The 17774-nt window shown below is 38.2% G+C and overlaps 2 protein-coding genes across 2 annotated transcripts in view; one reads left to right on the top strand and one right to left on the bottom strand.

The window, feature by feature from the left end:
* LOC134538813 (RNA-binding protein 28) overlaps positions 1-4211 on the bottom strand; it is a 39539-nt gene extending 35328 nt beyond the window's left edge. Inside the window, exons 1-3 of the mRNA XM_063380315.1 lie at positions 4085-4211; positions 2311-2432; positions 232-400 (exon numbers count right to left, since the gene is read on the bottom strand). Of these exons, the coding sequence (XP_063236385.1) occupies positions 232-400; positions 2311-2432; positions 4085-4094 (301 nt within the window). The 5' untranslated portion in view covers positions 4095-4211. The remainder of the gene's footprint in view (positions 1-231; positions 401-2310; positions 2433-4084) is intronic.
* Positions 4212-4717: 506 nt separating this feature from the next.
* Positions 4718-17774, top strand: part of LOC134538811 (protein king tubby) — a 32240-nt gene continuing 19183 nt past the window's right edge. Inside the window, exons 1-5 of the mRNA XM_063380313.1 lie at positions 4718-4947; positions 5976-6123; positions 10422-10511; positions 10980-11158; positions 11875-12042. Coding sequence (XP_063236383.1) covers positions 4906-4947; positions 5976-6123; positions 10422-10511; positions 10980-11158; positions 11875-12042 — 627 coding nt within the window. The 5' untranslated portion in view covers positions 4718-4905. The remainder of the gene's footprint in view (positions 4948-5975; positions 6124-10421; positions 10512-10979; positions 11159-11874; positions 12043-17774) is intronic.

Below are 17774 nucleotides of genomic sequence, written 5' to 3'. Positions count from 1 at the left end.
GGCCCGCCTTAACCTGTTCGACATCATGGAAGATTTTCTCGCACGGTGGTTGGCCGATTCTTGCACGCTCGGCTCGGGCGGAACGTGACAATGAGTCACGCTTTTTTTGTGTGTGCAGCCGGCGTTCATCGATTTGTAAGAAGTTATCACGTCAAAAATGTTTTTTTTTTTATAGAAACCACTTGGTGGGAACCAGCCAGCCCTGGTGCCAACTCGGGACGAGACACGGACCCATGAACTCGGTGCCGCTGAGGCCGGCGATGGCCCGGGCCGCCTTGTCCCGGCCCGGGAACTGCACGAAGCCGCAGCCCACGGGGGAGCCGTCGTCGCGGCGTGGCAGCCGCACCTCGCTGACCTTCCCGAACCGCGAGAAGAGCCGCCTGACATCCGCCTCCGTCGCCTGCGAACAGCAGCCCCCTCGCCCGTTCGTCCGCGCCCCACTCTCACTCTCACTCTCCCGAGAACACTCTGGCCGACGGTCGGAGCCAAAACTATGTGGCGTTCCAGAGTAGTGAACTCCCGTCATCAAAAAACAGTGGGATTTCTTCTTTTAATAATGTTCGCAGGCTTTCACGGCCATCGTCTGAAGTAGCTTGGCTTCTGGGTTCTAGCCGCGTCCTCGGCGAATAATTCGCAGACGTTTTGGTGAATTATTCGCCAAGTATGCTATGCTGGTACAACCCAGAAGCCAAAGCTACTTCATTTCATTTTTTATCGCCATTAAAAAACTAAAACAAGTGTATATCAAGCACAATTACGTTGATCAACTACTTCAACATTTCACGGTAAGATACTTAAAACTTAAAATGAAATGAATTCTACATATGTATTAACGAAAAACCTGTCACTAAAACATTCAATATATCCGTAGTTCATGGGAAAGTTATAAATATTAAAATTAAAAGAACAGATACAAACAATTTTTTTTTATCTGGAATGACTAATGCCAAGTTTTTACCACTATTGAAATTAATAAAAAAAAAATCACTATGCAAAGTTGAAATCCCAATGTTTACTTTTGATGTTTCTTTGCAGGCCTTCAACCATATCTGTATAGTATGAGCTATAGACTGCTATTATTAACTTTTAACAAACCATAAATTGAAAATAAGTTCATATTTTTAATTGGTACATATTATTTTCGGATTTTAAATTAAAACCTAAACTAAATATGTACAAAAAAATTACATTTTAATGGAAAATACGAGGTTATTGACGTGAATTTTGTGTATGGCCTTGCACTTCGGTGTTGTCGTGTAATTACATAAATTTCGGTGATTGGCATGTACGACTTCCTTTTCAGTGTTTAGCGGTGTATTGACTTCAATCTGTTATTTCACTTTATTATTATTCACCACATAATCTTACTCTACCGATAGGCATTACTATGCTCACAACTAGGTGAAGGATTACACAAAATATTACCTACTATAGTGACAGAAAAAAAATTGAATCCATACCACACACAAAAAAAAGGACGCAATTATGCACAAAAGCTTAAGGTAATGGCTAATGGGTAGAAACAAGGTTTTATGGTTTTATTTATAAGTCAAGTTGTTTTTAAAACAGAATATTTCGGTGATATTGTTTTTTTTTTTAATTTTTATACATAGTTTATATTAATAAAACGGGTGTATTATTCAACAAATATCAAACTAAAATAATTCTTATAATTTATTTCACCAAAATAGTCTCATTTTGACTTGACACATGATGGAAAGAATAAAATCTTTTGTAATAAGCATTTCTAGAACAGAACTTCTCAGAAAAATAAAAATATTACTGCAAATTTTTCTGTGTTTGAAATGAGTGCCATTGTTATAAAATGAAATTTTTTTTAACTAAGTAATAAAAAATGCAATATCAAAGAAAAAATTACTTTTGTTTTTCAATCCACTACTTTATTTAATTTAGGTACAAAAATTTGGGATAAATAAATTCCTTACAATGCATTTACCAAAATAAAAGATTACAGTTTTGTAGTTTTGAGTTAAATTTTGTCAAATTTGCTCATTTATTTCATGTTTTTAACAAACGCGCTATTTTTCAATTAAATATATTTGTACAATGGATTAAATAGTGGTTTAAATTAAAGTAGTTATTGATATACATATGCAGTATGAATATAAAATACTTTAAAAAGTTCTTCCATGCAAATAGGCCTACTTCAATAGGCTCTTCTCATCAACTATCTTTATTTTCATTCAAACAAACATAAATATTATTAATCTGGACCGACTTGCCATGAATGACGTTAAAACTGGTTACTCAAAGCACAAAATACTTAAATTACCGGAAACTAAAACTAACTTTAAAAGGCAAGTTCTTGACGAGTATCCTTCCCCTTTTGTCTCTTCTCTTTAATTTATTTTTGATTGTTTTGTCCCCGGACTTAGCCTTCCCTGAACCGTTCGTCTTGTTTTGCTTCTTTCCTGAAATAAAAATGTACAAACAAAGATTACTCTAGTCTTAAGTAACACGACAAATGGCAGCACACCAGCAAAGTTGTGTCATATTGCTGTTTTACTACAAAAAAAAGACAACTGAAGGAGAGAATATATGCATTTGGAAAATATCTAGTAATGAAATTCCTGGATGTAGAGAAGGCGTAAAACAGTGTGAGCAGACCGTGTTGGCTAGCTACGGACGAAGCTGGAACTAAAGAAGAGTTACCTACTAAGTTGGTGTAATATAAACTCAATAAAATTTTAAAATTTAAATAATAACTCAGTATTAAATAATAATATAAAACATGTATATAATTAATTATTTATTTTATTATTTAATTTAGTACAATAATCAAGAAAAATTATACTAATAATTAAAATCAATAACAGTGCTGAATGTTTATTCTAATTTATCAATTTTAATTATTAACAAATTATTGATCATTATTAATTTCATTTATTAAATAAATTAAAATGTAATTATTTAAATTACAAATAAATTATACATACAGGAACCTAACCTCACTTATATAAATACACTTCAAATGCACTTGAAAAAGTTTACAAACAAAATTTCTATTACAAACATTCACAATAAATAAATATTTTATATTATACAGACCAGTATTCAATATCAATCACTATAGTATATTATTTAAAAGCACGTATATAATATTTATTTGTATGTAAATTTTATTTTTTATTTAGCTTTCTTGTCATCCTGTGAAAATTTTGTTGCATGGTGCACGCGCATCGTAAAAATTCACTCTCATCGTTTTTTCTTAAGAGTCTATCTAAAAATTATAACTTCCAAAAATTTGCAATGTTTCAAGTATTACACTGATAGTGTGCCATTTGAACAGTTAGTTAAGTAAAGGCTGGGCTACTTCTCCAACAGCACCCACACAACAGGGTTGCAAGGAGTTGAATGTACACAAATACACAGTGACTGCCACAATGGAAAATAGCATCCGCACAGCAAAATAGTATGCACACCGCACACAGAAAGTTGTTGAAATTTTAACTTTCGTTTCCTCTATGCTGCGAGCCTATTTCTGTTTGTGGCCAATCAGCGTACCCGTCAGTAGCGTAGAATAACTGACGGTTGTTCTGATATGTACGTTCCAAAGATATAAAGTAAAACAAATTTGAATCTGTATTTATTTCTAGGAAATACTTTATAGAGCTTCAAATACCTACATGCTAAAACAAAAACATAAATGCTTCAAATGCTTCTGTGAATAATAGCCGACAGAATTCAAACATAGTTGACAAAATTTTGACAAGCATGAGGGGAAAAATCTGCTGGAATTATCTACAATTTGAACTGCTGTGTTAGAGTGCAAATATAACTTCGTCTTATGAGCAGTGTGTGTGCAAATGTGTTATTTATGTGCTGTTTGGAGACTATTGAGATTATAGCTAAAGAACTTAAGAAGACCAATTTTAAATGCTGTTAAACCGTGGGAACGGTTAAATGGGTTAAGTCTGCTTCATTTAAATACTATAAAATTGTATGAACGATTGGTGAAGACACGGTATCGATTTCATATAACTCCCTGAAAATTTTTGTACATATAAAAACATGCTAAACTAACGCTTGCATAACCAAAAAAAGTTCCAAACAAGTAACTTACTACTTGTCATTTCTGCAGATTACACGAAAAATTAATTCCACTGACATTTATATTTATTTTCATTATAGCATGCACACATAGTTTGATGGTTAATGCATAGATAACGGCCAGCACTGGGGGTGACAAACTATAGAGACAATTGTTTTTCTACGTGGCCTACAATATGTTACCAACAGGCAAAGAGTCGATTTGTCCTCGTTCAAACTTTGTTCTCAAAACGTAATCAAATATCAGTATGTATATGTTACACCCATGTCTTACCCGGAACACAATCACAGAAACCCACATAACGTAAGCCGGTGTGCATCCGACTATGCTAAGTTAGTAATATTTTGTGATTCTTCAATGCTTAATCGAACATTGGAAAAATAAATGAAACATTTCAAATTATTATACGTTACATAGAATCACAGAATATATTAGTATTATATTAATGATCTACAAATTCTCTGTCACAAGACGTCAAGCTCTGGTTTTGAATTAGTAAGTTACAAATTTTAAATTATAATACGACGAAGTTTATTATTACTACTATTATAATAATTATTATTAGAAAAAGAAGAAGAAGAAGTAATATACCAATCTGTAGACACAAATTGGAACACTTTTTCTCTCTCGTTAGTTTCCACCCTTGCTATTTGTTATCTACGTTTTGTTGCAAAATAACAATGGAAAAAGAGGAAGCGATATTAGAAGTGAAATAAAATCTTAAAAGAGCGGCAGTTTGATTTATGTAATAAGAATGTTAAAGATACACTGAATTATTGACTTTTAATTTATAAGTTTGTCATTCGTGTTGTTTAGACAACTGGTTTGATAAAATGACGGACGTGAATTTACGACAACAGAAGCTGGAACAACAGGTAGTTACTGTAAATTTTTTTATAAAAACTTTCGTAACGGTCTGATGCTTGTAATTAACCGGGTTTCTATGTTTTAGTCACACTGTGTGCTAGCCATTAATTAACACCTGCTATTGCTTTCTTTTTATGTTCATTGGCTAATTCATTCTCTGACCTTTGTGAACAGAAGTGTTAATTAAGTACATTGTGGTTTTTATTGCGTTCGATGCCTTGCGATTTGAAATATTTCCCGTGCTCAGTTAAGTTTCGGGTCACAACACTTTTACATGACCTATGTTAGCTGGCCTTCGTAAGTGCTTTTTGATGTTTTTATTTTTAGGTTAGTAGTTGCCCTCGCACTACGGTGTACTGCGCGAGTGTCCTGTTCTGCTGCTGGCGGCAGTACGTGGCTTCATGGAACGCGTTATTATAAGAATTTCAATAGTGGAGAGGTGTTTGAAAACCAGAAGAATTGTTAGGTTAAAAGATAAAATGAGATGTTAAAATGACTCTTGGTTATCATATTTGTAATCAGTGGCATAGCTAAGGTGACTGGTGCCTCTGGCCAGACTTGAAAATGGCGCCCCTCTTAGATTCAAAGAGAGGGGAGGATGGTTCAGTAACCGCAAAACCGTTGCGGAGGCGCACCCCCCCCCCCCCCACTCCTGCTCCAGGCATCCCTGGCGGGGGCCATCCCTGCCACCCGCCTGCTATGCCGCTGGTTGTTATAGATATTAAGTTACTTAATAATAGAAAGGAAGCTGCAAAAAAAAAGAATTGTAACTGAAAATGAGTTGAACTAATAATGACTAAAACTGAACCACTCTGTTTATGATCAAGAACGGAGAGAAAACCTGTTCATGTTCAGACTTTCTTGTTTTTTAATGGGATAAAAGGAGTAAAATGCTGCAAGCAGTCAGGTGTAGTTTCGTTAATGTTTCTGTTTTGGTAGTTGCGTGGCCATGCCTTTGAATGTAACATCTGTGGGCTAGTGCTTGTGACGCCCGTCTGAGCCTGTCCGCGACCCTGGATCGTGGTGTCTGTTCCAGCGCCAGCTCATGGAGCAGAAGATGCGGCAGAAGCGGCAGACCTCGGGGATGGTCCAGGCGTCGGACGTCCGCAGCGCGTCCGCCAAGTCCCGGAACGGCTTCCGGCCGCAAGCTGCATCCGCGCAGGCCCGGCCGCGCGAGTTGCACGGTGCGTCCCTGGAGTGTGACACCGCAACGGGGGTTGAAGTGTCCGTCGAATCCTAGGGCGCCACCACATGTATGACGGGCATGTGGACCCGGCTGCTCTGTTCTCAGGGCCGTGACGTAGCCCGTGTGTGGCGAGGCCCGTTTCCCCCTGTAGCACTGAAAATCTCCGAGAACAACGACAGGTGCATGAAGCTCCTTCCTCTCGCAGCGCTCGCGACTCACTGCCTGTTCGTCCTCGCTCGGCAACTCTCGGGAGCGGAGCGCTGACGTCACATTGGCGGGCACAGGCCAACACACACACAAACACACACACACACTTCGGCGGGCGGTCGTAGAGGGTGGTGGTAGAAGGAGGGGGCTCGCAACGTGTAAGTGGGGAGGTGGTGGCACATCGGGCTCAAAAGGGTGAAGCCCGGGACAGTTTTTTTTCCCCCCTAACCTAACTAATTACTAAGTGTATTTGGGAGGGGTCTGGGTAGATAAGACTCTTAAGTGCGTCTCAGGCCGAAGCCTATACGCTCTAAGCATGCAGGTTATGAACCATGCAGGAGAGGAAGCATGCATCATGTGCTAGGAGGGGGATTGGCCAGCCATGGCAACGTTTTTGCCGTGACTAACTCCCCTCGCTGACTATTCTAGACTAAAAACTAGATAAGTTGGGCCCAGGTAAAACCTGCATAGACACAGGGAAAAACCCTGGGCACTGACATGCGGGATGCAAAACCCGGGACGATGTCAATTGTCACATCATATGAATGAGTCGTTTGGGCATCTCCTTGAGAAACAACTCAAAAAAGTTTTGTGGTTGTCATCTTCTGAGGCTTATGTAGTAAATTTTAATGTTGGTAATATAAAATAAAGGTAGAATCTGAATACATAGGGATGCATCCATAGCACAATGTAAAGGGCATATTTCTAAGGATGGATAGTATCCTAATACTTTTACTGTTAGCACCATCTGTTGACAGTTTGTCGTACTAATGTGCACATAACCTTTTTGAGTCGTGATATCTAATAATATTTAGCAAAATGATATGACAACCATTTATAAAAAAATTAATGTGGCATGGATGTTATTAATGTTAGTGATCAAAATAAAAATTTTGTTATGAATCTCTAAATATTAAAAATACTTATAATGAGCATTAAATACCCCTGTAAGTTCAGTTCACCTTTGGATAATTTTTATTAATGTTTTTATTTGTCTGTATTTGAGTTATTGCTCATGCTTATAACTATTTAAACTAATATTAGATCAAAAATATTATATACATTCTAAATGAAACACAATTCCGAAAATAATAATGTAGAGACGCATTAGTGGATGCGAGTGTCACATCCCTAGAAAACCTGATTTTAGTGGATGTATGTATCCCGTGTGAGGATTCGGAAGCAACGCAAAAATGGCTGCAACCACCACTATGCACTTTTAGTGGATCACTTAGCTAAGGGACCCATTAGGCTAGTATTTGGATGAAACTAAATTATTTTAGAATACATACTATCAAGACAGAGTTGCTCTAGAAAAAGGAAATATTAACATTGCATTGTAGTACAAACATTAATAATTTATATGTTATTTTTAATGATATCTATGTACACATGTTGGTGTATTTTCTATGACTGCATTGAAAGTTGTAATGGGTATGGAGAGGAAACAATTTACATTGTAAATAATACAATGCGTTTAAGTAGCCCCACCTGAATGCACGCATACTAATAAAAGTCATTATGTAGTTTAAATAAGTGCTTTTGGGATTATATCGTTATTGGTGTTTTAAGACAGGTCTGCAGATCAAGAAAGTCAGGTTTTAGTTCCCTGAGATTGCATAGTGGCTACTCTTTTCTTTTTTGTTCATTGTTTCCTGTTTTCTAGATGGTTATATTTCACATTATGATTTTTTGAATCAGGATGCAACATTGTAAGGATACAGATTTAATTTTAATTTTATTATTTATGTAATTTTTTTCACGTATTTCACATGAAATAAACATGTGAAATTATCCTTGATTTTTAGTTTCTCGGAGATGGACTACGTATTTCCGCTAGGAAGTTGTTTGGTTTCGGGGTTGTAACTGCATCCAAGGTTAACTCTATCCACCCCGATGACGGCAACTGCAATGTCGACCGAAACGTTGGTGATATATTCGTCTTGGACATGGCGACAGCCCAAAAGCCAAGCAACTTCAGACAGTGGCCTGTGATATTTACAATGTTATTATTCTGTGTACGGGAAAGTCATGTTAAATTTGGTTAGTTTTGAGCACTTACAAATTTGGTCTTTGCATAAAACTGTCTGGAACGTTAGTTCAAAATGAATGGAAAGAAAAAAATTTCCTTAGCCTTCCATAAAGCAATACATGCTTCCAACCAACTCCTAATAATGACTACTACTTGTGCTGACAAAATACAATAATATATTTTTAAGACTGCAGTTTGGTCTTAAGTAGGGTCTGCATTCATTAGTCAGGTGTGACCTAATTGTATTTTATTTGAGGATTTATATGATTCACTACAGCTATTTGTGAGTAAAATAATGAAAAATTATACTGGAACTATGTATTAGCATTTTATTAATTAAACTCTTTATTCAAGTGTGCCAAGAAATACTTCTATAACAGGTTGTAGTTATTTGATGAAAACTTTGATGGAACTGTTTTCTGTATAATCTAAAATGTTTGCTACGCTTTCAAGTTCAAGTGTCGATGATAGTTAATATTTATTTAAATAATTATTTTGAACATATGCCAGAGCAGTGGATTATGTCCAAGATAATAATTTTAAACAATCTTTTCCATTGCATTAATTATTTAAATAATGAATTTCTTCAAGATCTTTGAGAATTCTATGTTTTTGAATTATTTACAAGCGACTAACGTTCCAAAGAGACAGATGTCTACATTTCTGTCTGAGAAAAATATTTAATTTGGACTCCGTCTACAAACCAAGTTCTTCAAGCTGCAGTTAGTAAAAAATATAAGTCATGCTATAGTATGTTTGAATCTATTAGAGATGATTTGAATACTGGTACATTATATTAATATTGATTTAATACAAGAGTTTTAATGTAATGAGTTAATTTTTAGTTTAGCTATTATATTTAATTGTTTTGAACTTTCTTAATTTAATGTTTTTTTTCAACTTCAAGAATACAGAGATTCAAATTGGTATTGGTTTAACTGGAAGTGTAAACTGTTATCTTGAATCATAGATCATAAGCACGTAATCATTACATGAAAATTTTCCTTTTACTTGAAATTCTAGACTACAGAGTTAATAAATGTTATTTTTAGTTCGAAACATTAAAAGTGGTCCAATAATGTTAATTATAATTATTATGGTCATTGAGGTACACCCACAATACAGTTATTTTAAACTTGCAATATCATAGTCAAAATACTTTTAAAGAGATAACAATATTTTATGGCACCTGAATATTTGGAGTTTTATTAGTTGTTTTTTTTTATTAATACATGTGAATTAAGCATTTTGGTAACTGAGTTATACATTTAAAAGAAAGATGTGATAGTTTCAAAAATCTTAAATTAAAGTAGATATCTGTAATGAGGTTAAATGGGGTTATGCATTACCACTTAAAATTTCAACGTTAAGTGGTTTTGTTATGAATGAAATTTTGTATGCACCTGATGTTTTGTCAAGTTCTTTAGTAAAAACATTTGGAATTATTTACATACTTTTTTTTTTACATTGGTAATAAATTGGCACGAGCAAAGCTGCAGGTTGTTTGTAAGTCAAGTTACAAAACTTTAAATTTCCAGCAACATATTGCTAATTGGCTAACACCTCATTTCAGTTTAAAGACTCATATTATGGTTAAATGCAGTCCACTTAAATCGTGTGGAAATCATCACCAACATAAAAATAGGGACATTGCTATGGGTATGAAATGTATTTGGTACTTTGTTGGATTGGGTTTGTCATATAAAAAAAATAACCTTGTATAGAATAGATTTTGTTACAAAGTTTATTTAAACATCCTGAAAAAGTTATGAAGTTAATTGACCTGGTATTTGTACATGTTCTGTGTTTTTAGTGTAATTATTTAAGGAACTGTTTCATGTTAAAGTTTTGTTTCTATTTGTACTTTCAGTGGAGTATAAGTTGTTTAGTGTAGAGACAGTTATTATCTATGGGGCATAGCATAATATTATTAGTTAGACTTTGTGTAATGGATGACGTACCATTTAATGTGAATGTGAAAGAAGTCATTGTTTTGCTGCTTCTCTGATGTAAAACTGAACTGGACGTGTAGTGGACGGGCGATGCGTGTGTCGCAGGGTACGATGGGCCGTTGCAGTACACCATGCCTCCCGGGAACCCAGACTCCGTGATACCTCTGCAGTCGCCGGTGTCCCAGGAGGACCACGGTGAGTGCCTCGGGTCGTGTCTCGCTACTCCGCGGGGTTGGCACGATGGTAACTCTTGACAGCTGTCCAGTGTTGTTACCTTCTTCGCACTGCAGTGGAGTGGTTGACTTGAGGTACTACCCTCTGACATCACTGCAGTGGAGTGGATGACTTGAGGTACCACCCTCTGACGTCACTGCAATGGAGTGGTTGACTTGAGATACCGCCCTCTGACATCACTGCAGTGGAGTGGATGACTTGAGGTACCACCCTCTGACATCACTGCAGTGGAGTGGATGACTTGAGGTACCACCCTCTGACGTCACTGCAATGGAGTGGTTGACTTGAGATACCGCCCTCTGATGTCACTGCAGTGGAGTGGATTACCTTCAAACAGCGTGTTCGGTGTGCCGTTTGCATCAAAAACACTTTTACCGAGTCTCGTTCGGGGGTAGTTGTGTTGAAGCATGGCACGTGGTCTCGCTCCAGACGAGGTGTTGGATCGCGTGGAGTCGCTGAGCCTGTGGGCGGACGACGGGCCGGACATGGAGGACGAGGAGTCGTCCCCGGTGCTCCCCGAGCTGGCCATCCCGCCCACGCCCGACGACGTCAGCGCCCCGGTCGCCCCCTTCTCCGGGCCCGCCAACCTCGTCAGCTCCGACCCCAACGTACGTGGCTTGTTCGCTGCCGTTTTCGACGGTTCCTACCCCTTCTTCTGCCACACCCAATGATCAGACGAGCATACCCTGACTCGCGGTGCATCTGTGAATCCGTCTTATTGGCTGGTGCTTTCTTGGGATGTTTGCTAGTTCGTACTTTTTTCCCACTAAAATTAATTTCTCTTTTTATAAAAGGAATCACATATTTTTTTTAAAAAAAATTTAATGCTATGTTACCTGCATACTCATTTTTGACAGTTTGTCGGATCCACCAACACGTAACGTACCTTTACGTCCTGTCAATGCTCTTTGGCCGGTCGTTGCCAGAACCACGCCATCACGAGGGACGTAAAGGGGTGTACTTAACGTTGATGTTGGCGTCCCTCTTGTGCTAATCGTTAAGAAAAATGTTGCAGATAACGTGGAACTAGAAAATGGGGATTGTGTATTGCCGTTCAATCGGTCTATTAACTTGTTGTTTGTGGTTGACATGAAAATATATACTTTAAAAACAATTTATTAGACTAGTGCAAAGGGTGTATTCCTCTTTTATGTGCTGTAAAATGGTTTTTAACTACCTTTTAATGATCCAGGAAAAATGACAGAGGCCATTATAATTTTCGAGGTAGTACTTGGGTGTTAAACACGAGAATTGTTCGGGAAGCCGGCGAGCGGAAGCCGGAAGGGCCGAGTGAGGTCTCGCAGCTGCGTCGCATGTTGGGCAGGAGCGGGAGAAGGAGGGCGACGTGGAGGGCAGCCTGGAGACGTTCGTGCTGGAGCCGGGCAGCCAGCGGGTGCACTACAAGTGCCGCATCACCCGCGACCGCAAGGGCATGGACCGCGGCCTCTACCCCACCTACTTCCTGCACCTCGAGCGGGACTACGGCAAGAAGGTAACCCTGCTGCCCGCTCCGCCGGTCACTGCGCCGTCGCGACTCCAGGACTGGTCGTGAAAGTCAATAAAAACGTAACTGTGACAAGAAGTCGGAAAACGTCATTCCTCATAGCATTTTGGTTACTAGTTCTTTGTATTTGTGACGCATAACGTAAGTTTATAGTCGTATATTATATATATAGTAGAATCTCGTTATAGCGAGCACGGTAATAGCGAGAACACGGCTATAACGAGGCATTTTTGAGGAATTTACGGCGTGATCGCTTGAAGCGCGCTTTTGTTATTTGTCTGCTTTATCTCCACCCCTCTCGCTCGCCATTAGACATCTTGCCGTTGACGCCTGTCACATTCTTCAGCTGTGCAGTCGCCACCTAAGTGCGTGGCTTTAAAAATAGAATCCCATCCTTTCTTTCTTTTATCAAACTTCCGTTAGTTATCTGTGCCGTGTGTAGACAAAGATTGAGATTAGAACAGAAACAACGTAAGAAAGTATTTTTTACAAATTAGAAATATGTATGTTTTTGTTTTTATAATTGCGTATTTTCACTTTTTTTTGTTGTTATTTTAAAAGAGATAATATGAAAAAGCCGCTCTAATGAGATTTAATTGTTTCTTGGTTAACAAAAACTATTAATTATCAAATATTGTTAATTGTTTATATTCTATTTATTATTATTTACGCGACGTCATACTGTACGCATACGCAATACGACTGGATTCGTTGCTGCAACATAACATAGCATGTTATGCGGTATCAGAAGTAACGAGTAACGTAACGATAGTAACGAGTACTAATTGTTATAGTAACGAATACATACGGGTACACATTTTTTCGTTACTTTTACACCTCTAGTAGGCACTACCGTATTTATTTCCGAATCGTTAGGACAGTTTTCTTGTAACTTTTGTTTCGGTCAGTTGTTGGGGTATTTGTCTGGGAAAGGGGTGGTGATGGTTTGAGTTTAATCCCAAATTTATTTTCTAAAAAAGTGGACAGGTTTCTTTAAATGAAAAAGTATAGTTTTCCAGCGACTATTTCGTTTGAGGCGTACGTGCGTTGCCGCAGCCGCACTCCTGCTATTTTGTAAGGAATTAAATCGTCGCGCTACACTAGCACCACCTGTTGCAACATCCCGAACCAACATGGCCGCCAGCAGACAGCCCGCGTCGACGATAGATAGCAGGCCAATGCTGCGTCGGCCGCGGGCTGAGATGCTATACTTACGTGGCGTGGTAGGGTATTCTGGTTATTTTAACGCAATCGGTGATCGCATCCGTACTTATGGGGTATCGTTTTAAAGAGAATTCACACATCTGCTCACAGAAATTAAGATTTCGTTAATATAACCTGTTATTTTCAAATTATACAGGTTTAAACACAATTTTTATGCTATTTTCAGTTAATTTTTATTTTTTGGGGGCCAAAATTTGTCCAATTCGGTTAAAGCGAGGACACGGTTATAGCGAGGATCAAACCTGGAACCGTGACACCTTGCTATAACTAGAGCTGGGCCGATCACCTATTTTGCCGATCATGCCGATGCCGATCATCTGCTGCCGATCTTGCCGATCTTCTGAGCCGATTAGAGCCTTTCAAGTACCTCTGATTACACGTTGCTTTTGACGGATCACTATAAACGGTGAAATATTCCCAGACAAAACTACTTTTCATTGACATGATTACTTAAAAATCACGACATCATAAATTTCACGGACTAGCGATTATACAGGTAAGCCCGGAAGGTCTTGTCAAGCTTCTCAGACACCAGCGTGCAGCTGGGTTAAGGCCAAGGTCATGTGACGTAACATCTCCCGAGGCTTACTGCGCCTTGGCAGCAGATGGATAAAAATAGTAAACTTCCCATTATTCGTGTTCATTGGGACCCGCCGATGCCCGGATAATTGAAATTCTGTAAAATAAATAAATAAATAAACCCGGATAATCGGTTAACGGTAAGGGCCGCCTTCGAATTGTTGTCTCGGCTTAAAAAAATACGGCACTGCCTAGCCATTAGTTCACGGTCATTTACAACAGCCGAAGAGAGAAAGATAAGATCGTGCTGACCTTGTACACATAAATTTTGGGTAGCTCCCCACCACCCTCCACCCCTTCGACCAGCCGAATGCCAGCCAGACACGTCACTCGCCAGGCGCCTGCCGTGCGTTGGCGGGCGGAAAGTAACTCTGCAGCACGTGAAACAACATTCAAACAAACGGGAGACGGGAAGCAGAAGTCAGGACATCCCCCTCAAGTTTAAAGAGTGACAAATGTGACAGCTGAAAGGAAAGGGGGGGGGGGGGGGGCGACACAAAGGGTAGGTACAAACAGCGTTGCAGAGTTTGGCGGCCCACGCGATGGCTTGCAGTGTTTGCCGGCCGCCGGCCCGCGTGACGTTAATTTTAAGCGCTGACAACTTTAGCTTCTCTTTTTTTTCTGCACTTTTAAATCGTCCCGGATTATCCGATTACCGTATTAGCGCGTCACGGATTAACGAGGATCTACTGTGGGAAACAAAACTCTTCATCAACCAGGTTTTTATACAAAAGAAAGTTAAGCTCTATTTCCCGCTAAACCGGATAAGAATATTAATTTCGCTAAACAAAACTTTCAATAGGCCATATTTAGCGATAAAAAACTAAATAGATGAATTCCCGAAGAGTAGTTGTTTACTAACCACGAGACTACTTGCGCCATTAATCCGTACGAATTCCGTCGCGCGACGCGCGTCACTTTAATCTCTGGCGTCACATAACCAACCTAAACAACAGTCGCCATTCGCCATTCCGGTAATATTAACCGTAAATTGTAAACAAATACATAGTTTTAGGTTCGTAAATGATAAATAACTTTGCAAATAGTATAATGAAAAATTATTTTACCGAAAGTACCGTAAATATACGTGGAAATTGATACTTCGGTATGTAACTGTTCAATGTTTATAAAACTTACAGTATTTGTTTACTTTATTGGTATATTTTTTTCGTGTGTGGTTAGTTTTAAATTATTAAATCATACTATTTTTGATGAATAATGAAATTTTTTTCCCGAACAGTACCGTAAACAAACATGGAAAGTTGTTAGGTATAGGTAATTATTCAATGTTATAAGTTTGCAGTAGGAGACCAATGATCGGCTCAAATAATCGGCTACGTTTTGCCGATCATTATGATCGGCAAAATTAACAAAATTGGCCGATTATTACGATCTGGGATCGGCATCGGCCCAGCTCTAGCTATAACGGGACTCTAGTGTATATATACAGTAAACTCCCTATTATCCGTGGTGCAGATTATCCGCGCATGCTACGAAAAAATACAGCAAATATGTAAATCTGTATTTTATTGCAAGTGAGCAAATTTGAACTCTACTGACGAGTGTATTGTGTGCAGTATACAGTAAAATGCCACAGGCCTTCTCGGAACTCACACAGTAGGTTGGCATGCGTAATTATCAGTAAAATACAAAAATTTTAGCATCATTAAAATTTTTTTACTGTTAATTGTAACGTTTACTGTGCATAAAGTTGAAATTAATGTTTCCTTTTTTGTTTCCCATTTTCGGCTCTGCGGATTATCCGCGATTTTCACTATCCACGGTGGCCCTGCCACTTAATTTTGCGGATAATCGGGAGTGTACTGTTTGTGTGTGTGTGTGTATACATACACATATACATATATTGGTACTGTGCTGCTGACACCACCAATAATCTGTGCAAATACCATCACCTTTATTTTTACGCTCTAGGAGTAAATGTAGTACCGTTAACCGTTCAATCGTTAGTGTGCAATTCTGTCATTTTATTTCTTGATTCTACAACCCCGAGAATAACGACCCTCTCTTAGAAATCAACATTTTCTGGGGAACCGTGAAAAATGTGGTTTTAGGAACTTGAAAAAAGGAAGGAAACGGGCCAAAACGCAAGTTTGTTGCACATATTGTGCGAGCTGCATGTTGTAATTCTTGCCAGCAAACCATAAAACCTCTCTGTCATTACCTAGAATTAATTTTGACCCCATTTTAGGAGTGTCATATCAAGGAGGGTTTTTTTTTAGAACCATGAGAGAAAATACTTGGTGCCAAAATGGCTGGACTAATAGATAGTTAGTGAGACAAACTGACAGTTGGCATGTAAAGTATGAGGTGCAGTCGGGATCAAGGGAGTAAAGCAATGGCTGTAACACCTCAAGACTCGTAAGTTTATGTTGTGACTGGGCTTACGGAAAACAAGTGCTATTCTGTAAACTAGAACTGACAAATCGTAGCAGCACACATTATTTACGTTTCACTTTTTTGCGAGCGTTTATTTATATTCCATGTGCAAACAGGTGGTGTAGCTGACTATTTGAACTTTATTTGAGCAGCATTTATAATTTTGTGTGTGTCCTGAAACTGTGTGCGGATACACGAGAGATGATGTAATGCTGAGTCAGTTTATACTTTTACGCATGTTCGTCATTTTCAAATGCATTTATAGCTAAACAAGCATATTTTTACTGTAGAGGTTATAAATAACTCACTGCTGTTTTTACCATCATGTTGCTGTGTCCTTGGAATGAAAGTGCATCAGTCCCTGTGGAGTGATGGCTAAGGCAGGTAGCATAGACTGTTACATGCATGATATGCAAGAAGATCACGTGATGTGCAGGGTTCCCAACGACCGGGAAAACAGGGAAAACAGGGAAAATTCAGGGAAATTTACTGAAACAAGTTGGTGGGAACCCTGATGTGATTGCACGAAAAAAATCTGGAGTCACCGAGTTCTCATCTGTACAAATTTAGTTTCTTTCATTTTTAAATTTCGCTAATTGCTAATTGCTCACCATCGCAGGGTGGGCAACCAACCTCACACACAGCATTCTCGTCATGTGTCGCGACCACTGCAGTAACCTTCTCCCCTCTTCGCCCATGAGCGTACAACTTACAAGTTATGTTCATTGAAAGATTTTTGCCATTTAAAACATTATATTATATAAAGGAGTAGTATATTATAGGGCATCCTGCGCCAGCAGTAGGATTATGGTGTCTGGTGCTCATACCATGAGTATATTAGTTGCCAGGGCTTCATAAAGGACCTGTAATAATATCGTTGTCGTACCAGTCATTTATCCTGAGATCCAGGAAGTCAATTTTTTTTTGGTTAGGGGACTTGTTAAGGATGTTCCTAACTCCCAAGGGTGTTACTAACGGGGGCCACAATGTGAAATTGGGCATGTGGACCCTTGAAGGTGTAATGTAAATGCACTTATAGATAGTGGCATCAATTTTCTTCAAGGCATCTGCCTAAAAAAACATTTGATTAATTAATTTTTAAAAAAAATATTCAATTTTGTGGTAGAGAAGTTGAACACAGGCTTTGTGTGAAAAATTTAAATTTTTGAATTTTAGGTGTTAAGATCCAGTTTTTAATAGACTCAAGAGTATACTGCATGTATTAGCCATTTCTTACACATTTTTGTTGCTAGTCAATGATTTTTAACTTGTATAGAAAAAGAATAAAGTACGTAATTTAAAAAAAAAGTTTTTTTACACACTTTTTTTTCTACAGCAATAAGTTTATAAATTGTAATAGTTGTGGTGGAACGTTTTAAATACGTATGATTGTTTTCCAAGTTGATTTTGCTAGCAAAATTAAATCTTTCCAGAAGAAATATAACGATGGCTTAGAATGAAAACCTTGTATCTCATAAAATGCAAATTTTACAGCAGAGACAAAAAAAAACCGTTTCTTT

Source organism: Bacillus rossius, chromosome 14, assembly GCF_032445375.1.
Source record: "Bacillus rossius redtenbacheri isolate Brsri chromosome 14, Brsri_v3, whole genome shotgun sequence".
In the NCBI taxonomy this organism is placed as follows: Eukaryota; Metazoa; Arthropoda; class Insecta; order Phasmatodea; family Bacillidae; genus Bacillus; species Bacillus rossius.
The sequence above is the reverse complement of the archived record's forward strand: the minus strand, read 5'-3'. Positions and strand labels throughout refer to the sequence as shown.